We start from the raw sequence: 16,712 nt of genomic DNA, 5'->3' as shown, positions 1-16,712 counted from the left end.
TTGCGCGCAAGCGCGGTCGCAACACCGCCTCCGTCGCATGTTTATTGTCGTCATCTTTAAGCTCACGAAGTGTGGCAGACAAGTGATAAGCCACACGTTTACAGGTGAATTTAATGCTGTTGGGACAATCGTTCTGCTCATATTCGACTACATAAGATGTCTTCACTCCTCAAGGTGGATAGTGAAATTAAAACCAAGGTGAGGTTTGGCCTTTTGTGAATTCCAGTTGAGTTTATACTGCGTGTTGTTGTTGCCATGTTCTTTGCTAGCATGTTAGCCACATTTAGTAGCATGATGTGGGAGCTCGGATAAGGCCAGGCTAAGAGCAGCTACCGGCTAACCGGTTTCTTGTTTCCCGCCTACTGCAGTACACCTGTCAAACCTTTCCCCAGGTGTGGTGTCAGGGTGGTGCTAAGCGTAACGGGGATCTAGATAAAGTTTGATTTACAGCCCCCTGTGCTGGGAAAATGGTTGCTGCTACTACGACCACATGCACTGAAGAAGGCCTGAGCTACCAAGTTAGCTAACTCAGCCAGCTGCCGTTCACACCGGCGTTGAGTTACCAATGCTAGAGGTTGTCTCTCACACTGAGGAACCGGTCATGTGTTTAAAACTGGACCAAAATAAAGTTTACTGACGTAAAATGAGTATTTTTTGTTAACTTGGTATTCAAACTCTCGTATATCTGTTTGTGTTTACAGGTCGCTGCTTTCAAGGAACGTATCACCGCAGAAGTAAGTCTCTGTCTTACGTTGTAAATTAAAATATATACATGCAGGAGTTAATCCTGGCTCATAGCGAGCCTTTAGGGGCCTGTAGTTAAGGCATAAAGTGTGCTTCTTTATTTAATGGAAGCCTGCGTCCAGCTATGAGTAAATTAAATCGAACTTACTAAAGGGGGAAACACCAGTCTGGTACTGGTATAACACCTTTTGTTCTATTTGAGCACTCAAAGCACTTTCTATTAAGCCCCATTCACCCAATTGCACGCTTTCTCACACACACACACACACACTCACCCACACACACACCCCAGTTGATGGATTGGGGACAACTGGGGTTAGTATCTTGGCAAAGGATACATTAACACATGTAGTGGAGGAACAAGGGATAAATCTACCAACCTTCTGATGTGTAACTAGTGTGCAAACTCACAGATATAGATGTTTCTATATATGTATAGCTAAATGTGTATATTTGATGAGCACTTTCATACACACCTATTATGACTGTGATGTCCAAGACTCCACTAACACTGCACATTTCTTCCAGGCAGAGGATCTAGTCGCCAATTTTTTCCCAAAGAAGTTACTGGAACTTGACCATTTCCTCAAGGTCAGTTAATTGTACATTCAGCTAAATAAAGTTGGCATAATTTTAAATCTTTGTGAATAGTTGAAACTCATTCCTTCCGATGTATTATTTGGCGTTAAAGTTCATTATTTATTAGTCAGTCTTTATCAGTTGTCCAGAGTTAAAATAGTAACACCCAGGTGCTGTTAAACAAATTCACTTTACGAACTGGTCATCAGCAAACATAAACATCTCTATAAAAGCAAACCATTTGAAGTCCATCATTTTCCAGTGAGGGGGGTTGCTCACTAGGGCTGCCACAAACGATTATTTTGATAGTCGACTAGTCAGCGATTACTTTTGCGATTAGTCGACTAATCAGATCATCATCCATTGAACATACAGCATACAGCTTATTGCACCAGCAGCATCTGCTCTTATATAACTATCATTAGCTTTCAGCTTTAAGTGTTTAAGGTATGTGCTAACTAAAAATAAAGACAAGATGATAGTTTATTAAATTTTAATGACATTTGCAGAGTGTTTCGGTGGAGTTTAATAAACTCCTTGCTATCTAAAATATAACAGGACACCGGAGTAAATTCTCCAGCATCTCACACTTCTGATGATCAGCTGTCTGCTTGACGTTTATTCAGCTGTGTAAAAACTATAACTTTAATCTCATCCAAACCGATTTACTCAGGAACAAATAAAACACTGAAAAAAGCCAAACAACATTTTGAAGTTATCTAAGTGACTTATATATCATGTTTAACCTGAGTAGTGAAAGACGGCGGTGGGTTTGAAAACGATCTGCCGGGAGTCCTCCCGGCTCTAGTTAGCCTAGCCCCCGGCTAGCTATCGAGCTAGTGGGTAACAGATGCCTCCGAAAACGTCGGAGCGCTTTTGAAAATATGTGGTGTCTTGATAAACTGAGCAGATATTTGAGGTTTACACAGCTACATTCTCGCCTGAAAATATGTTAAACGTTTATTTTGTGACCCAGAAAGAATAATAAGAATAATATTAAAACTAACCAGCTGCCGCCATTGTTGGAAACTAAGCAGGGCCGCGATGGGCCGCGCTATGAATTCTGGGACACAGTTTCTTCTTCTTCGGGGTTTAACGGCAGCTGGCATCCTTGGACATGCAGTGCTGCCATCTTCTGTTTCAGTCCATTATTACACTCTTAAATCCTACTACTGATTCCTGCGTCTTTTGTGATCTTACAAAGCTTCAAACGACGCGTCGACTATTAAATTAGTCGTCGACGATTTTGATAGTCGACGTAATCGTGACTAGTCGACTAATCGTGGCAGCCCTATTGCTCACAAGAGGAAAACATTGAAATGGCTGGTAATAATCGCAGTTAACTCACCCCCAAGGTCACACTATACAATGTTCAGATGTAATTTTTGTAAGAGTTATATCTCTGACTTTACAGGCCTCAGTTAGAATGTGAAATGTTAAAGTGCATGACAGCACAATTAAAGACCGGACTAGTATGGCTTGTTTGTAAGATTTGCTGGGAGAAGGCTCTTCAGCCACAGGACCTGGCCACCTTCCAGTCACAGAGTCGACCATGAACTCCTCTCTGTCCTAAAATAGATTCAAATGTGAGGCCATCTGTTTAACAGCTAAAGTTGGGTCACAAAAGACAATGATCTTCAACAGAATGAGCGAAAAAGAGAGAATAAGGTGTTTTGTGTGGCAGGGATTTATGAGACTGTGTATTAGTAAATAGCTGCAAACCTTAATGAAGTGAAGCAGCATATAAAGAGTGGGCAAAAATTCCTCCTGTGAGAGACTGATATCATACAGAAAACCATTCAGGTTGTTGCTGCTAAAGGTGGTTCTACAAGCTATTGAATCATGGTGTGGTCTTAGTTTTTTCTCACACTGCTTCTGTCCTATCGCTTGGTTATTGTTGACTACATAATGACATAATCATTTGAAGTCTTGGACATTACTATATATGTCACTACATAAGTCATATGTAGTTCTTCTGTGTTTGTATTCATCTGTTTTTTCAAACCTTCTAGATCATCTTTTTTGATGTCCTGACATGTGAAATAGATTAGATTTGGCAGCAGATGTGCTTTCTTCTTACCATGTCTGTATATTTATATTTGTACCATGTCTGACAACTAATATTCTCATTTTTTTTCAGGATCCAAGCATAAACATCACTGAACTGAAGGAAATTCACTCAGACATAAATCTGCCAGTGCCAGATCCCATCTTGTTCTCAAATCTCCACGACGGACTAGATGCGGTGAGGATCCATTTTAGAGTTCGATTTCGTATGGTTACGGTAACTGTTGGTAAGGCAAGGATGAGAAGTTGTTGCTAACTGTTGCATCTCTCTCACAGCAAAATGCCAAAAAGAGGAAGCTGGAGGATGGAAGTGGGGATGACATGGGTAAGTACAGCTTTGCTAGCTGAATATTTAGTCTGTATTTTATGTATTTTTAACTTTTAACTTTTTACTCCTTTATCAGTGACTGGCACCAAGGTCTTTGTCATGCCTGATGGGATGATGAAGAGTAATGCAAACCTTGTTGATCTTATTGAAAAGGTCAAGCCCGAGATCAGGACACTCATAGAAAAATGTAACACAGTAAGTAAGAGCTCTAAAGTCCTTCATCTAAGTAAGTTATTTTGGCCATTTGGTATCCCCAGCAAGGAGCCATGAACTTACAACAAAGCTAGGAATGTGTGACAAATGAAGGCTTACTAATGAAACAGGAGAAGCAAGGCACAGATTTAAGAGTTGGGACTGAAAACAAGCAAAGGGTATTGAATTTGTTCTTTATATAAGATGACTATCACATGCTCGGCATCAGCTAAAATGCTGTTGGCGTAAGTGTTTACTTGTCAGATGTTGCATCCTCTTTTCTTAGCTATATTTGTCTCTTTCTGCAGGTTAAAATGTGGGTTCAGCTCCTCATCCCCAGGATAGAGGATGGGAACAACTTTGGGGTGTCAATCCAGGAGGAGACAGTAGCTGAACTCAGAACAGTTGAAGGGGAGGCTGCATCTTACCTCGACCAGATATCAAGGTTTGCAGAACCTTGCAGAAATCCCAATCTCATATGAACATCCCGGCTTTGGGATTTGTCTTTAAAATGTGAAGTCGCTTTCATGTTAAGAGACCATTTTTGTCTTTCTTCCGTACTTCCAGATACTACATCACAAGGGCAAAGCTGGTTTCTAAAATAGCAAAATATCCACATGTGGTAAGTGAATAGCTTTAGTATTAGAAAGTAAAAAGCTATATAAGTTATACTATAGAAGTCTATCAAATGCTAAGAAATTAACTATTTTTTTTAAACAATTTCTTTCATTTAAGAGTTTTTCCTTTATACATATAAACAAAAGGAGAAGAGAAGGATTACAGATGATTTGTACATTTGGGATAATTAACCTATACACTTAGGGCTGTAAAATAACTATTTGCATTTTTTATAAGAAATATTGAAAGAGAAAGCCTTTAAAAATATGTGGTCTTTGGTTTTAGGCTGTAAACGGTGACATCTAGTGGTTTACAACATATATAGCAGCCAGTTGCAGCTGGCCCTCATGCCACCCTCATGGAGTCAGTTTCTGACTGTTAGATCATTAACATCCAAACCAGTGGCCCACTCAAGGTCTTTTTGTAAAGGCTGTGGCAGTGTTCTTCCTCACAGAAAGGAGCAGATGTAAGTGTTGCTGAGTTTAAAGCAGAGTGTGTTTGTATATCTGGAAGAATTTAAAGCATGTGTATGAAACAATTTTTGTATCGGTCACCCTTGAAAAAGATTTTAATCTCAAGGTGCATCGTGGTTAAATAAAAGTTGATTGAAATGTCTTGTTGCAAAATTGAAAGTTCTTATTATCAATTATCCTTTAGTGAAATGACAAACTCTGATATCAGCCTATCTGCTAAAATTTCCACTGACTTCGGCAGTTCTGTTTTATATTTAAAAGAAGATGTACAATTAAAAATAAACATAGAATCAACTTTTTTAAACAGGAGGACTATCGGCGCACAGTAACCGAGATTGACGAGAAGGAATACATCAGTCTGAAAATCATAGTTTCGGAGCTCAGAAATCAATACGTATGTTGTGGCCTTCATTATTTATCAGCATCTATTTATACTTGCCTGTGTTCAGAAAGCAGAATAACCGATATGTTTGCTTGTTTCCAGGTAACGTTACACGACATGATCCTGAAGAACATCGAGAAGATCAAGAGGCCTCGAAGCAGTAATGCTGACGCTTTGTACTGATGTTCATCCAGCTGTCTCTGCATCCACCCACCCCACCCCACGCCGTCTGCCCCCTCGTCTCTTCACCATGCCTGTTGAGCAACAGTAGCCGGGCCCCGGTCCGCAGGACTACAGCTAGACATTCACCTTCTCCAATACAATCAAGACAGCCCAATACAAAGACATAGCTTCTATAGATGGACACATGTTTTGTTTTGTTTGTTTTAATTGTAAAATATTGTTTTTAAACCGTTTGAAGAGTATTCACTCAGAAAATGGGGAGACAGATCATAAGCCCTTTTCAGACGTGCGCCAGATATCATTGCTATTAAACTGATGGCAGTCTGTCATGCACTCATCAATTTTGTGTTAATGTTCCTCATGTTTGTTCGTAATTTACAGAGAAGTTCTTGTATGCATGCGATATGTGGCAGCTAGTATTATCAGTATAAGCGGTGAAGTGTCACCACACTTGCAGCTCTTTCTGAGTGCAGGGCCTCTGTGTATGTGCAAGGAGCTGTACCCCGTCATTCCCACTCGGGCTCGGAAAGGATAAAACTCCTGGGTTAGTAATCCCAGATGAATGATTTAATTGGTGCTGATGAGATAAAATACTATTAAAATGGTCTTATTGCCGTTCAGGACCTGCGCATGCCTGTCTGCTACCGCATGAATTCAGGATTTTGCAGAGTGAATAAAAGTGTTAAGCAGTCTGGTTCGGTAAAGTTAAGATGGCTGTTTATTTGAAAAGTGCATGTCTGAAAGGGGCTTCTGATATCAAAAAGCGCTTTGTATTTTTTAATTTTAATTAAACATTTTGTCCTCAGATCCTCGTGAACGGCCTCATTTGTAGCTCTTAAATATTCAGAGCAAAGTGGTTTGTCATTATTGCTGCCCATTATTTGTTACTGTTTTAATTATTTTGTCTTATATTGGACTCCTGCTGCATCATCAGTACAGTAGTTCATAGGAAATGCAAAACATGCTGTTAAGTTGTTCTGCAAATGTTAGATATTGCGACGTGTAGATATCACAAAATATGAAAACAATGCAAGTTTTAAGTCGTGGGCTTAAATGATTTCAGTGAAAATTCACGAGTCAAAAGCTTCTTTTATGTTGGAGCATTCATTGTATTGAATAAAAGACTGTTTTTTGATAAGACTTTTGGAGGCATGTTGTAGGGTTTTGTTTTGTTTTTTATTTTTCTTTTGAAGTTTGAAGCAAAACATCAGATAGTGGTGTGACATGGATACAATGTTTCCTCTTGACCTGCAGATGTCGCTGTGGCTTGTAAGTGCTTGCTAGTTTAAGCCAAGGTGTAAAGGTCCCGACTTTTGTGTGTTTAAATATCAAATCCTTTGTCCCATGTGCATTTATTTCACACAGAAGTCAGCATCCCAAATATATATAAACGCAAATCCACAGTTTAAAAATTAAAGATCAAGTGGTGCTTAATGGGATCACACTGAATGGGTGTCAGATAGGAAGGTTTTGAGGCAGCTTTACTCACATGTTAAGCAACTCAAAACTTGAGATTCCTAAAATTTAACTAACCAGCAGATTATGATATAGATTAATTGGCTACTTTATTAGGCGCACTTTTTCAACTTCTCATTAAGAGAAATATCTAATCAGACAACTGCATTGCAGCAACTCGACACTTTCAAGTATGCAGACATGGTCAAGAGAGCCAATTGAAGTTCAACCTGATTATCAGAATTGGGGGCGGGATCATTTAAGCAGCTTTGAATGTGAATGTTGATGCTACACAGGCTGGTCTGAGTATTTCAGAAAGTGCTGACTGCTAGGCGGTTCCTACACAACCACCTCATGTTTACAGATGATGACTGAAAAATAGAAAATATCCAGTGACCGGCAGTTCTGTTGGAGAAAATGCCAAAGGTCAGAAGAGAATTGAAAAGAAACTGAAATAACTCCTTATAATAACCAGGTAGAAGAACATATTGAACCTTGAAGCTGCAGCAACAGCAGGAGATCACATTGGTCAACACTCCTGTCAGCCAAGATTGGGAAAGTGAGACTACAGTTCACAGACTGGAAAAACATTGCTGCATTTCTGCTGCACATAGTAAGGTCAGAATTTGGTGCAAACATCATAAAAGCACGGATCCAGCCTACCTTATGGTTCAGGTTGACGGTGGTGATGTAATCAATACCTGAGCATTGTTTCTGACCATGTCCATCTTTTTATAACCACAGTGACCCATCCTCTGATTGTTGCTTCTAGCAGGAGAACGCCCCGTGACACAAAGCATATGTTTCGTTTTTTTTAAATTATTTATTATGGCATTTTTTTAGCCTTTATTGATAGAGAGACTCTGAAGTTAGACGGGGAAGCAGGCAGAGATAGAGGGGAAGAGATGTAGTTACAGTTTTGTGTTTGTCATTAGCTTTTTTAACATTTGGTATTGTTGTGGTATTGTTTTTACTTCTGTTTAGTTTTGATTAATTAGTTCAGTTTGTATTAATTTGGTGCTAGTTTTAGGTTTAAGGCATAATATGGGAATTGTATATGTCAGAGGTAAGTCTTACACACTTGCACTCTTTGCAGTTAGACTAACACCCAAAGTTTAATGCTTTTCTTAACTTTGAAAAGCTGACAAGGGGCATGAAGGACTTCACTGATCAGACTAGACTGTGCATATTTGTGAAGCGTGTTTTTTGAAGCACCTTTTATGCCGACACTTCTTTTTATTTATTTATTTGGTCCAGAGCTGCATCTTTAAGTAAATATAGAAAAGGTTATGTGAGGATGAGAAGATATTGAGGAGAACAACCAAGGCGAGCTGACTATTGTGACTGTAAACTAATGTAAACAGTTACTCAACGTCCCTGACGTAGTTGTGAGGTCTATACCCTCTGTCCCCCTGCCTCCTAGTCACACAAACACAATGCAGCGTACCTGTACAAAGAACTCCCATATAGCTTCTTGAGATAAGAACCGGAAATAACTAGAACAGCGTAAGAAGACAATGAGATAAAATGATCAAAAAAGGAGCACTTGGCATTTGCTGGTGGGATGTGTCGTGATAATCACTGGGTCCTGTTAAGATTAAGTATGATTTATTTTGTAAAACAGTGCAATGCTGATCAAACCTTTGAGGCATGATAACGTGGGGCTGTTCTCAAAAACAATGCCATATAATGACAGTCTCTATCTGCTTTATTAAGCTATGTTACAGTTTGGTTGTTCCAAGCTCTTCCAAGAATGCTTCTTTGGTAGATTAAGTCTCTTTATGTAATCCCAGACTGGCTCCATGATGTTTAGATCTACGAGATCTAAGTTATCTGATGCAGGACTTCATGTCCAGCAAAGTTACCACAGCGACTACCTTCAGTTTCCTACTTTTTCTCATTACCACAGCAACTTTAGGTGACCTATGATTGCATTCAGTTGGACTTTACGTTGCAGTTTCACAATGTAATTAGCGGTTTTATAGAGGTGTGTCTGTGATAATATGATAGTGACCTTTGTTTGCAATCCTGCTGATCTCAGTACCATACATTCAAAGCTGCTTCGATGGTTCGTCACCTGAGCAAGGTTCTATTTTTAAAGCCTTATGAGGCCCACGTGTTGTCGGCAACGCTTTCTGCCCCTTGACCCTTCATGTACCTTTGAAAGCGCATGGCTGTGGTGCGAGGCAGTGTCACTATGTGGGACTGCCGAGTGAGTGGAGCATGCTCTGGTTAATATTTAATGGTTGTTCTGGCCAGAGAATTAATCAGTATCAGTCTGAGACATACTGAGAAAACTGCCAGGGCTGCACCGCACTTCTCAAATAAGCACGAAAACATGATTACAAGAAACAGTTTTTATTTGTTTAAAAAATACTTTTTTTGCTGAGGTGGTGGCTGCGTGTATGTGTAAAAATCTTTATCTCATATATACTGTGGGTGTTAAAGAAGCTTACAATATTACAGACACTGAAAAGACAGTTATTCTAAACATGAAAACATGACTAAATGTAATTTGATGGACAAAAATAAACCATTGTTCAATTTCAAGGAGGTTAATTGTAATAATTGTAGCAGAAGTCCCAATAAGACCATTTAGAAAACAATTATTAGAAAACATTTGTAGAAAATGTTCATATTTTACTTAAACCCAGCTAAATTAGAAGGCTGCTAGCACTTTGTAGGTCCAGGAAAGATTGAGCTTAAAAAAAAACAAGACCACTTTTTGTGTTTTACTTTTACCCTTTATTGCTCATACCGTGAAGGGGACGCTTCTTATTTCTTCAAATTGAACAAATGTGGTCTATCAGTGAGCTTTACAGCAATTATCTGAAAGTGCTAGTTGGGTGTCTACGTCCTTTTTCTGTCCCTAAGTAGTCTAGATTCTGGGAATGGTAACATCCAATTAAATGTTATTGTTCCAATCAGTAAAGTAGCCTTTTCCCTCTGCTCCTAAATGGTAACAAGGCCAGCACAATATCTTCAGGCATTCCAAAAACTCTATAGCAAGTTTCCTAGATATGGAGTTAACCTAGACCCAGATTAAAACAGATGTCTATTAAAAATGAGAAGTAAGAATCCTTGTAAATATAGAACATTAATCCTCCAGTTGCCTTAAAGCTACAAGTTTTTGCCTTCTGTCTTTACAGGGTAAATCTTGCTGAGAGCCCAAGGCACCAAAGTAGTTGGGATTAAAAGTGCAACGGCACTTTTACCAAAGGAAAGGGCATAGAAAGTCATATGGTTTTCAGGGGAAAATGTCCATCCATCTAACAGGTGAAGCAGGGATACAGAGATGACAATACATCCAATCCTCAAAGGGGCGCTCATAATCCTCATCTTGGTTGTCTTGTAGAATGGTGAGTGCAGACCGAGGCCCAGACCAAACAGGCTGCCCATGTTCCGCAGGAGGCTAGCAAAGGGGGCAGAGTCTAGGTGAACCCACTCTGGCCTGATGCACCACTTCTGGGCTTTCTCCATGGTCCACAGCAGGTCCACATCCAGAGCTTTAAGGAGCACATAAAAGCCAACAGCAAAGGAGGTGAGGAAGAGGGTAATTAAGAAGTACTTCTTCAGGCTTGCGCTGTAGATCCATTTCTCCTTGGAAACAACTTCAGCTACCAGTGTGCCTAAGACGAAAACAGACAAGGTGGTTTATTAAACAGGGACAATGCGTAACATGTACACTCAATAAAACAATATTTGAAGTTAAAATGGTCTAAATATATCATATTTTTGTAATTTTGAGATTGCATTTACACCTGAGCCATATTTTAATTCTTCTTCTACAATATTTCTTTGTTTGATCTTTGGCATTTGCTCCTAAAAATATGATATTGGTAGTTGTAGGCTACATAATCACTCAGTAAACTTAATTTCCAACCCTCGCAAAATGTTTTTATGAAAATTCTGCACATCAAAGTCTTTGTAAAAGTCAACACTTTATCGACTAGAGTTCTTTAGATGGACTGACCTGTAATGATTCCTGCAATAACCTGGTGTGGGAAGTGAGCAGCCATGTAGACCCTGGAAATGCATACCACCAGCTCGACCAGGCCCATTAGCATCCACAGGCCTATATACAAAAATCTGACAGGGACAACACTGATTGTAGGTGCACAGAACCTAAAGACTCCAGAGAGCCAGAAAAGGTGATTGTATTAACACAGACTCACCTATATAGCAATGGGGGGCACTGTTTTTCTCTTGCAATAGAGAGCAGTGCTGTTACCATGACATACCAGACACCAGCTGCGCCCATGGCATGACCTGAAGGACTTCCTGCAAAGAAAGAAATTGGGCTTAGTATTTTCTAATTTAGAGTGAAAACCGATCAGTCGGTTCTTCATCTATCGTGACGACCAATCCTCGTCAGACTGGTGACCAGAGTAAGCGCAACACCAAGTCTGAGGTGGTTTGAATATGTCATATTTTGCTGAAAGTTGTTGGTATCTTTTATCTTTTTCTTTCAGTTTCCAGAACGTTTAATATGTTCTGGAAACTGAAGACTGAAGAAAAACACTTGCACCTTGTTACCTTCCCTTCTACTATTAGTATAAGGACAGAGATCTCTCAAAGAAACTGGAGCAAGATAAAAGGCACTACAAGTTTATTACCTATTTATCACCATTAAAGTCATGCCCATTCACAGAAAGTCGTGTACAGTTGCCAATTGTTACAGCTATCACCTGGCAATGATATACTGGAGTATTTATCAGACTAATTGTGTACTGTGCCAAATAAATCTTATCATTCTATTATGACAGACTAGTTCTGTTCAGTTTTCATGCGGTCCGCATGCCTGTCATGAGCTCTACCTGGTCCAGTTTCACATGTGATGGGGAACTGCTGGAGTGAAGGGGCCGGTCCTGCTCCATAAAACTTGGTCTCGTGAACCCACCAATAAGGTCTTTCCCCAAATAGAACCCTGCCACAGTGAAACAAAAAAACAGGAAGCAAATCATGCAACCGTTCCTTTTTTTAATGTTTAAGTTTTAAGTTTAATTCAAGTTGGACCCTTTCACCCAGTTACCATTTTAGGACCAAGTTGAGCCAGTCTCCGATGACAGCCACCCAGATGAGCCTGAGTGCCGTGTCCCTCCGCAGGTGGAACCAGATCGGGAACAACCAGAAGAACGTGGTGTGCAGATCGGCCACTGTGGATGCCAGGTCGAACAAACCTTCATATTTGCCATATCTGGTCTGCAGATAGACAGCCAGCTCAACACCCCAGCTGTGTAGAAGATCCATTATATCACAACCCAGACCTCTTTCTGAGGACGATGCTGTGAAAATATTGTCTCTTTATTGGGTTTTTTCTTGGTTAGGTTTCAGCAAAGCTCTTTGAGGCCGTCCTGTCCATTCTTCCACTGAATGATTCCCACTGGACTTTACTCAAGGCTAGCAAGTTTGTTTAACTTTGCAACGGTGCAGACAGGTCACTTAACCTTTACACCTCAGGGGGCCCCCTTGCTCAAAGCTATCGTAACAGAAAGCAACAGCTGCCCATGGACAGATTGCAGACTTCTAGCAAAGACCCGTTATCTCTACTTGTGCCTGAACCCCAATGTGAGAAACAACAAAATGGTTTTGAACTTTTCGTAAACATATCTCTGGAAACAGAACAAAATATGAGCTCATCTGTGCAGATGTCCCCACCAGACCTTTCTTTCATAAGAGTGCAGTACCTTATGTTCCACCTGCTATCTATTTTTTTCTTTTTCTGTTTTGTCACCAACTATCTCATCAGCTTTGTTTCATCCCAAACTCACTCATTTAATCATTGATCTTCTTATGTAATATAGAAATAGCTTACTCCATCATTCTGAACGGCGGCATGTTTTCACTAAAAAAATCAATGACATTACTGATAAATTATTAGTGAGAATGTGCAGAATGTGAGAATGTAAGAAGGGAAAATATGAAAAACACGGCTATCCTTTATTAATGCCAAAGTCAAAGCCATGTGGACAAAAATGAAGAAGACGAAGATCACATTTAAAAATAGTCTGTGGGGCAGCAGAAAAAAAATCTCTCTGCAAAGTGTTTAATTTGGGTCACACTTGAGGAGGACAGCCACTGATCGATTGACTTCCTCTCTCCTGTGACTCTCTCTGTACAGTGATTCTAAGATACTGATTGACGTTTTGTTTTCCTGTTATCTTCCCAACTTGTTTGTGTGACATGCCTCCCAAACTCTAGTGACTGCCAGTGTTTTATTACACATGCGTAAGGTCCAAAGATCAGCGTGTGCATGCGTTTGGGTAGTGGGTCCGTCCACTATAAAAACAGCCAGCTGTCTCGCTGATAACAGCACTCTCTGTTCTTCCACTCACACATCACTAGACTGAGATTTCTTCCTCTTAACGCTAAGATGCTTAATGCCGTGATGGACGCTGTGCAGGGTTTCGGGGTGAGCAGCACCCACTACCTGCAGACCAACTACAAAGATGCCCAGGGCTTGTTTCTCTGGGTCTCCTGGGCGGCTGATCTGAGGAACACCTTCTTCATCTTCTTCCCCCTTTGGTTTCACCTGCGGGCTTCAGTGGGCATCAAGCTGATCTGGGTGGCTGTGATCGGAGACTGGCTTAATTTAGTGTTCAAATGGTGAGCGTATTTTTTTAACTGATATATAATCGTGTGAAATAAGCTTTCTTTAGACCGTAACTCAATGCATGTTTCTGCTGTCCTCTTCAGGATTCTGTTTGGAGAGAGGCCGTACTGGTGGGTCCACGAGACAGCCTACTATGCAAACTCCGTGCCCCCTCACATTGAGCAGTACCCAATGACCTGTGAGACTGGACCAGGTGAGAGACACCACTGTTCATGCACGGCTGCATTAACTTGCGTGAGGGTAAAAATAAACCGACTCCCATTAGCCCACAGCTCCTCTCACTCTGCATGTGTTCCTGCCTGAAGTTTACTTTGAAGTAAATTGGCCGAATCAAATAAATTATCATTCTAAAGATCTAGATCTTGGCACTCATCCTCAAGATAAAGCCCTAATGCTGTCAGGTGATATTGTGCTTAATTCGTACATATCACAGAAAGAACGTTTCTTTTGTAACCTCTGGTTTCTGTCTGCCTTTCTGTGTGGAGTTTACATGTTTCCCCTGTGACACAGTCCATAAACATGCATGTTATGTTATTTGCAGTTAGGTTATTTGGACAGCAGCCAAATATATGAGCTTATTGAGTTGTTTAAAATCAAGTTAAAATAAAATAGTGGCGATCTTTTTCATTCATTTATTACTTAGGTTAAAACAAACAACAAAACAAAAGAATCTAATGAATGAGCAGTGCAGGTTGCTCTGGCCCACGTGTTAATAACTGCCTTCCTCCGTCTGTCTGTGTTACCTAGGCAGCCCCTCTGGCCATGCTATGGGAGCTGCAGGAGTCTACTACACCCTGGTGACCTCGATCCTCGCCATCATGACCAGCAACAAATCCACAAACAGTCAGTGGTGAGTCTATAACTTTATTTTTCCTTTCTTGGCCCTGCCGATTTTGGTGTTGTTTACCATTTTTCTCCATTCAGAGCTTATCGCTCTGGACACGCTATCTGTTCGGTGCTGGGGTTGATCATTGACTTCTGAGAAGTATTGACTGAAAACAGGGTGTTAAACACGGGTTGTTTTGACGTGCGGGCAGCTGAAGTTCTCATGAGAAGAGAAGAATAAATTTGTTTATTGTTACAGTGCTTCAAAAGATTTTCTTTCATGTAATCTTGAGCTGCTGGAAATCAATGAATCTAAGCTGTGTGAATTTGTACTTCAACAGGTATCTGAAGGCTCTTCTGTGGACGCTTTTTTGTGGGGTCCAGGTGTGTGTCTGCCTCTCTAGAGTCTTTATTGCTGCCCACTTCCCCCACCAGGTCATCGCCGGTCTTATCACAGGTGAGTATTTTTACAGTTTCAGTGAACAGCTGGCTATGCCTCAGTCATTCAGTAAAATATATAGTCAGAAATATAGTCAGTTATTAAGCCTGCAGCGGTATAATAAGTAACGCAAAATATCCGCCTCTGCTTTCCTAATGTGGATCATTGTTTTCTAGGTATGATTGTGGCTGAGGCCTTTAACAGAACTCAGTGGATCTACAGCGCCAGCATGAAGAAGTATTTCTACACGACTCTGTTCCTCACCTCCTTCGCTGTTGGCTTCTATGTGCTGCTCAAAGCTCTGGGTGTGGACCTGCTGTGGACCATGGAGAAAGCCCAGAAGTGGTGCATCAGACCAGAGTGGGTCCACCTGGACACCACGCCCTTTGCCAGCCTCCTACGCAACATGGGCACGCTGTTTGGCCTGGGTCTGGGCCTGCACTCTCCCCTCTACACCGAAACCAAAAAGAACAGCAGCCTGTTGGTCAAAGCAGGATGCATCATCAGCTCTCTGCTCCTGCTGCACCTGTTTGACTCCTTCAAGCCTCCTACACATACCGCGGCCCTCTTCTACCTGCTGTCCTTCTGCAAGAGTGCCATTGTGCCACTGGTCACTGTCAGTATCATCCCATACTGTGTGAACCGATCTCTGAGCCAGCACAACAAAAAGGCAGTGTGATCACCAACTTCATATCACAAAGACTAATGAAAAGGAAATCTCTTCCTATTGAAACACATTCCTTTGGTGCTTGTTTTATCCACACTGCCACGTAATCCTCAGGAAAAGCTTTGAGATCAACAGGAAAATGCATTTTGTGTTATTTGGACACTGAACCTTGAACATTGTGTGACACTAAGTGAAAGCACTATCCAGGCTGCCCAGTGACACTCACAAAGAACTATTTTGAATATGTGACAACACGATAATGACGCTTGTCCTGGACGGTCATTCACGACTTCAGTATAGTATTTTAACTGTATTAGTAATGTATTTTTTCAATGTCATAGAAAGTATTTTTGGGACTGTTGAAATATTTTTAAATAAAAATTTTGTAAATGTTAAAAAAAACGATTTGGTTCATTTTTAAAAATGTGCAATTACTGGAATGTTCCTTTAATACTTGACTAATGACCATTTTCTTCCACTTAGACTAAGACTTAGATTTATTCTGTTTTTCTCACCAGCGCTGGAATATCTGTTAGCGTATTTTTTTAATATGTGCACCACAATTTAAAAAAGTCACCGATTCCAAATTTTACTCAGATACTCAGCTTTCTTTAAAAAAAAATCACACAATAAGTATAATATTCAGAATAATCTCAATTAAAAGAAAATAAGCAGAAAACAAACACTTTTAACTCATTATTTACAATTTATTATCATTGCACAGTCATGCACTGTACAACAGTACAATGAAATTGGAGTACTGTCCCACATCAGTGCTAAAAGAAAAGAAAGCAGTAACCACCAATAAATAACACATATGCAGAATAAAATATACTATATGTGCAGAAATTAAAGGTACAGTAGGTGCAGAGATTAAAAAAAATACATACACAAATATTAAAAGGGGCTCATCAGTTTAATCCAGGGGTGTCAAACATAAGGCACCAGGGCCATAATTGGCCTGGTGAAGACTCAAATCCAGCCAAGTGGACAGTTTTTAGATCATGTGAAGCAATGTATAGATTTTAAACGTAATACTAAAAAGTATGTTCAGTATTTTCAGTGTTTTCACGTTTTACAGCTTTTCCTATTGATAAAGACGTCCTACCCTCATTGTCATTCATCCTACACCAAAATAATAAACAAT

The 16,712-nt window shown here is 40.2% G+C and overlaps 3 protein-coding genes across 3 annotated transcripts; 2 read left to right on the top strand and 1 right to left on the bottom strand.

The window, feature by feature from the left end:
- Positions 1 to 18: 18 nt before the first annotated feature.
- On the top strand, positions 19 to 6,373 carry psme3 (proteasome activator subunit 3). The gene is made up of 10 exons (XM_086304267.1): positions 19 to 198; positions 702 to 734; positions 1,273 to 1,335; positions 3,464 to 3,568; positions 3,667 to 3,715; positions 3,795 to 3,913; positions 4,219 to 4,355; positions 4,478 to 4,532; positions 5,309 to 5,395; positions 5,486 to 6,373. The coding sequence occupies exons 1-10, from the start codon at positions 157 to 159 to the stop codon at positions 5,564 to 5,566; spliced, it is 771 nt and encodes a 256-aa protein (XP_086160393.1). The 5' UTR covers positions 19 to 156; the 3' UTR covers positions 5,567 to 6,373.
- Positions 6,374 to 9,363: 2,990 nt separating this feature from the next.
- g6pc1a.1 (glucose-6-phosphatase catalytic subunit 1a, tandem duplicate 1) lies at positions 9,364 to 12,534 on the bottom strand. Its single transcript, XM_086304265.1, has 5 exons — positions 12,054 to 12,534; positions 11,839 to 11,948; positions 11,197 to 11,302; positions 10,995 to 11,110; positions 9,364 to 10,650 (listed from the first exon to the last, which is right to left on the bottom strand). The coding sequence occupies exons 1-5, from the start codon at positions 12,269 to 12,271 to the stop codon at positions 10,142 to 10,144; spliced, it is 1,059 nt and encodes a 352-aa protein (XP_086160391.1). The 5' UTR covers positions 12,272 to 12,534; the 3' UTR covers positions 9,364 to 10,141.
- Positions 12,535 to 13,321: 787 nt separating this feature from the next.
- g6pc1a.2 (glucose-6-phosphatase catalytic subunit 1a, tandem duplicate 2) lies at positions 13,322 to 15,967 on the top strand. The gene is made up of 5 exons (XM_086304264.1): positions 13,322 to 13,627; positions 13,718 to 13,827; positions 14,382 to 14,484; positions 14,801 to 14,916; positions 15,075 to 15,967. The coding sequence occupies exons 1-5, from the start codon at positions 13,395 to 13,397 to the stop codon at positions 15,575 to 15,577; spliced, it is 1,065 nt and encodes a 354-aa protein (XP_086160390.1). The 5' UTR covers positions 13,322 to 13,394; the 3' UTR covers positions 15,578 to 15,967.
- The last annotated feature ends 745 nt before the right edge of the window (positions 15,968 to 16,712 follow it).

The sequence above is a fragment of the Aulonocara sp. 'chitande type north' Nkhata Bay genome, linkage group LG8 (genome assembly GCF_057382095.1).
Source record: "Aulonocara sp. 'chitande type north' Nkhata Bay isolate Kocher_YH1m ecotype deep benthic linkage group LG8, A_spYH_male_GT1.1, whole genome shotgun sequence".
Taxonomy (NCBI): domain Eukaryota; kingdom Metazoa; phylum Chordata; class Actinopteri; order Cichliformes; family Cichlidae; genus Aulonocara; species Aulonocara sp. 'chitande type north' Nkhata Bay.
Note: the sequence above shows the minus strand (reverse complement) of the source record. Positions and strands in the feature narration are given on the sequence as shown.

Coding starts and splice junctions, on each gene's coding strand:
- g6pc1a.2 (XM_086304264.1), top strand. CDS start 13,395: ATGCTTAATGCCGTGATGGACGCTGTGCAGGGTTTCGGGGTGAGCAGC. Junction 13,628..13,717: donor CTTAATTTAGTGTTCAAATG/GTGAGCGTATTT, acceptor TGTCCTCTTCAG/GATTCTGTTTGGAGAGAGGC. Junction 14,485..14,800: donor AAATCCACAAACAGTCAGTG/GTGAGTCTATAA, acceptor GTACTTCAACAG/GTATCTGAAGGCTCTTCTGT.
- psme3 (XM_086304267.1), top strand. CDS start 157: ATGTCTTCACTCCTCAAGGTGGATAGTGAAATTAAAACCAAG. Junction 735..1,272: donor AGGAACGTATCACCGCAGAA/GTAAGTCTCTGT, acceptor CATTTCTTCCAG/GCAGAGGATCTAGTCGCCAA. Junction 3,569..3,666: donor TCCACGACGGACTAGATGCG/GTGAGGATCCAT, acceptor TCTCTCTCACAG/CAAAATGCCAAAAAGAGGAA.
- g6pc1a.1 (XM_086304265.1), bottom strand. CDS start 12,271: ATGGATCTTCTACACAGCTGGGGTGTTGAGCTGGCTGTCTATCTGCAG. Junction 11,949..12,053: donor CTCAACTTGGTCCTAAAATG/GTAACTGGGTGA, acceptor TCACTGTGGCAG/GGTTCTATTTGGGGAAAGAC. Junction 10,651..10,994: donor TATTGCAGGAATCATTACAG/GTCAGTCCATCT, acceptor TTTTCGTCTTAG/GCACACTGGTAGCTGAAGTT.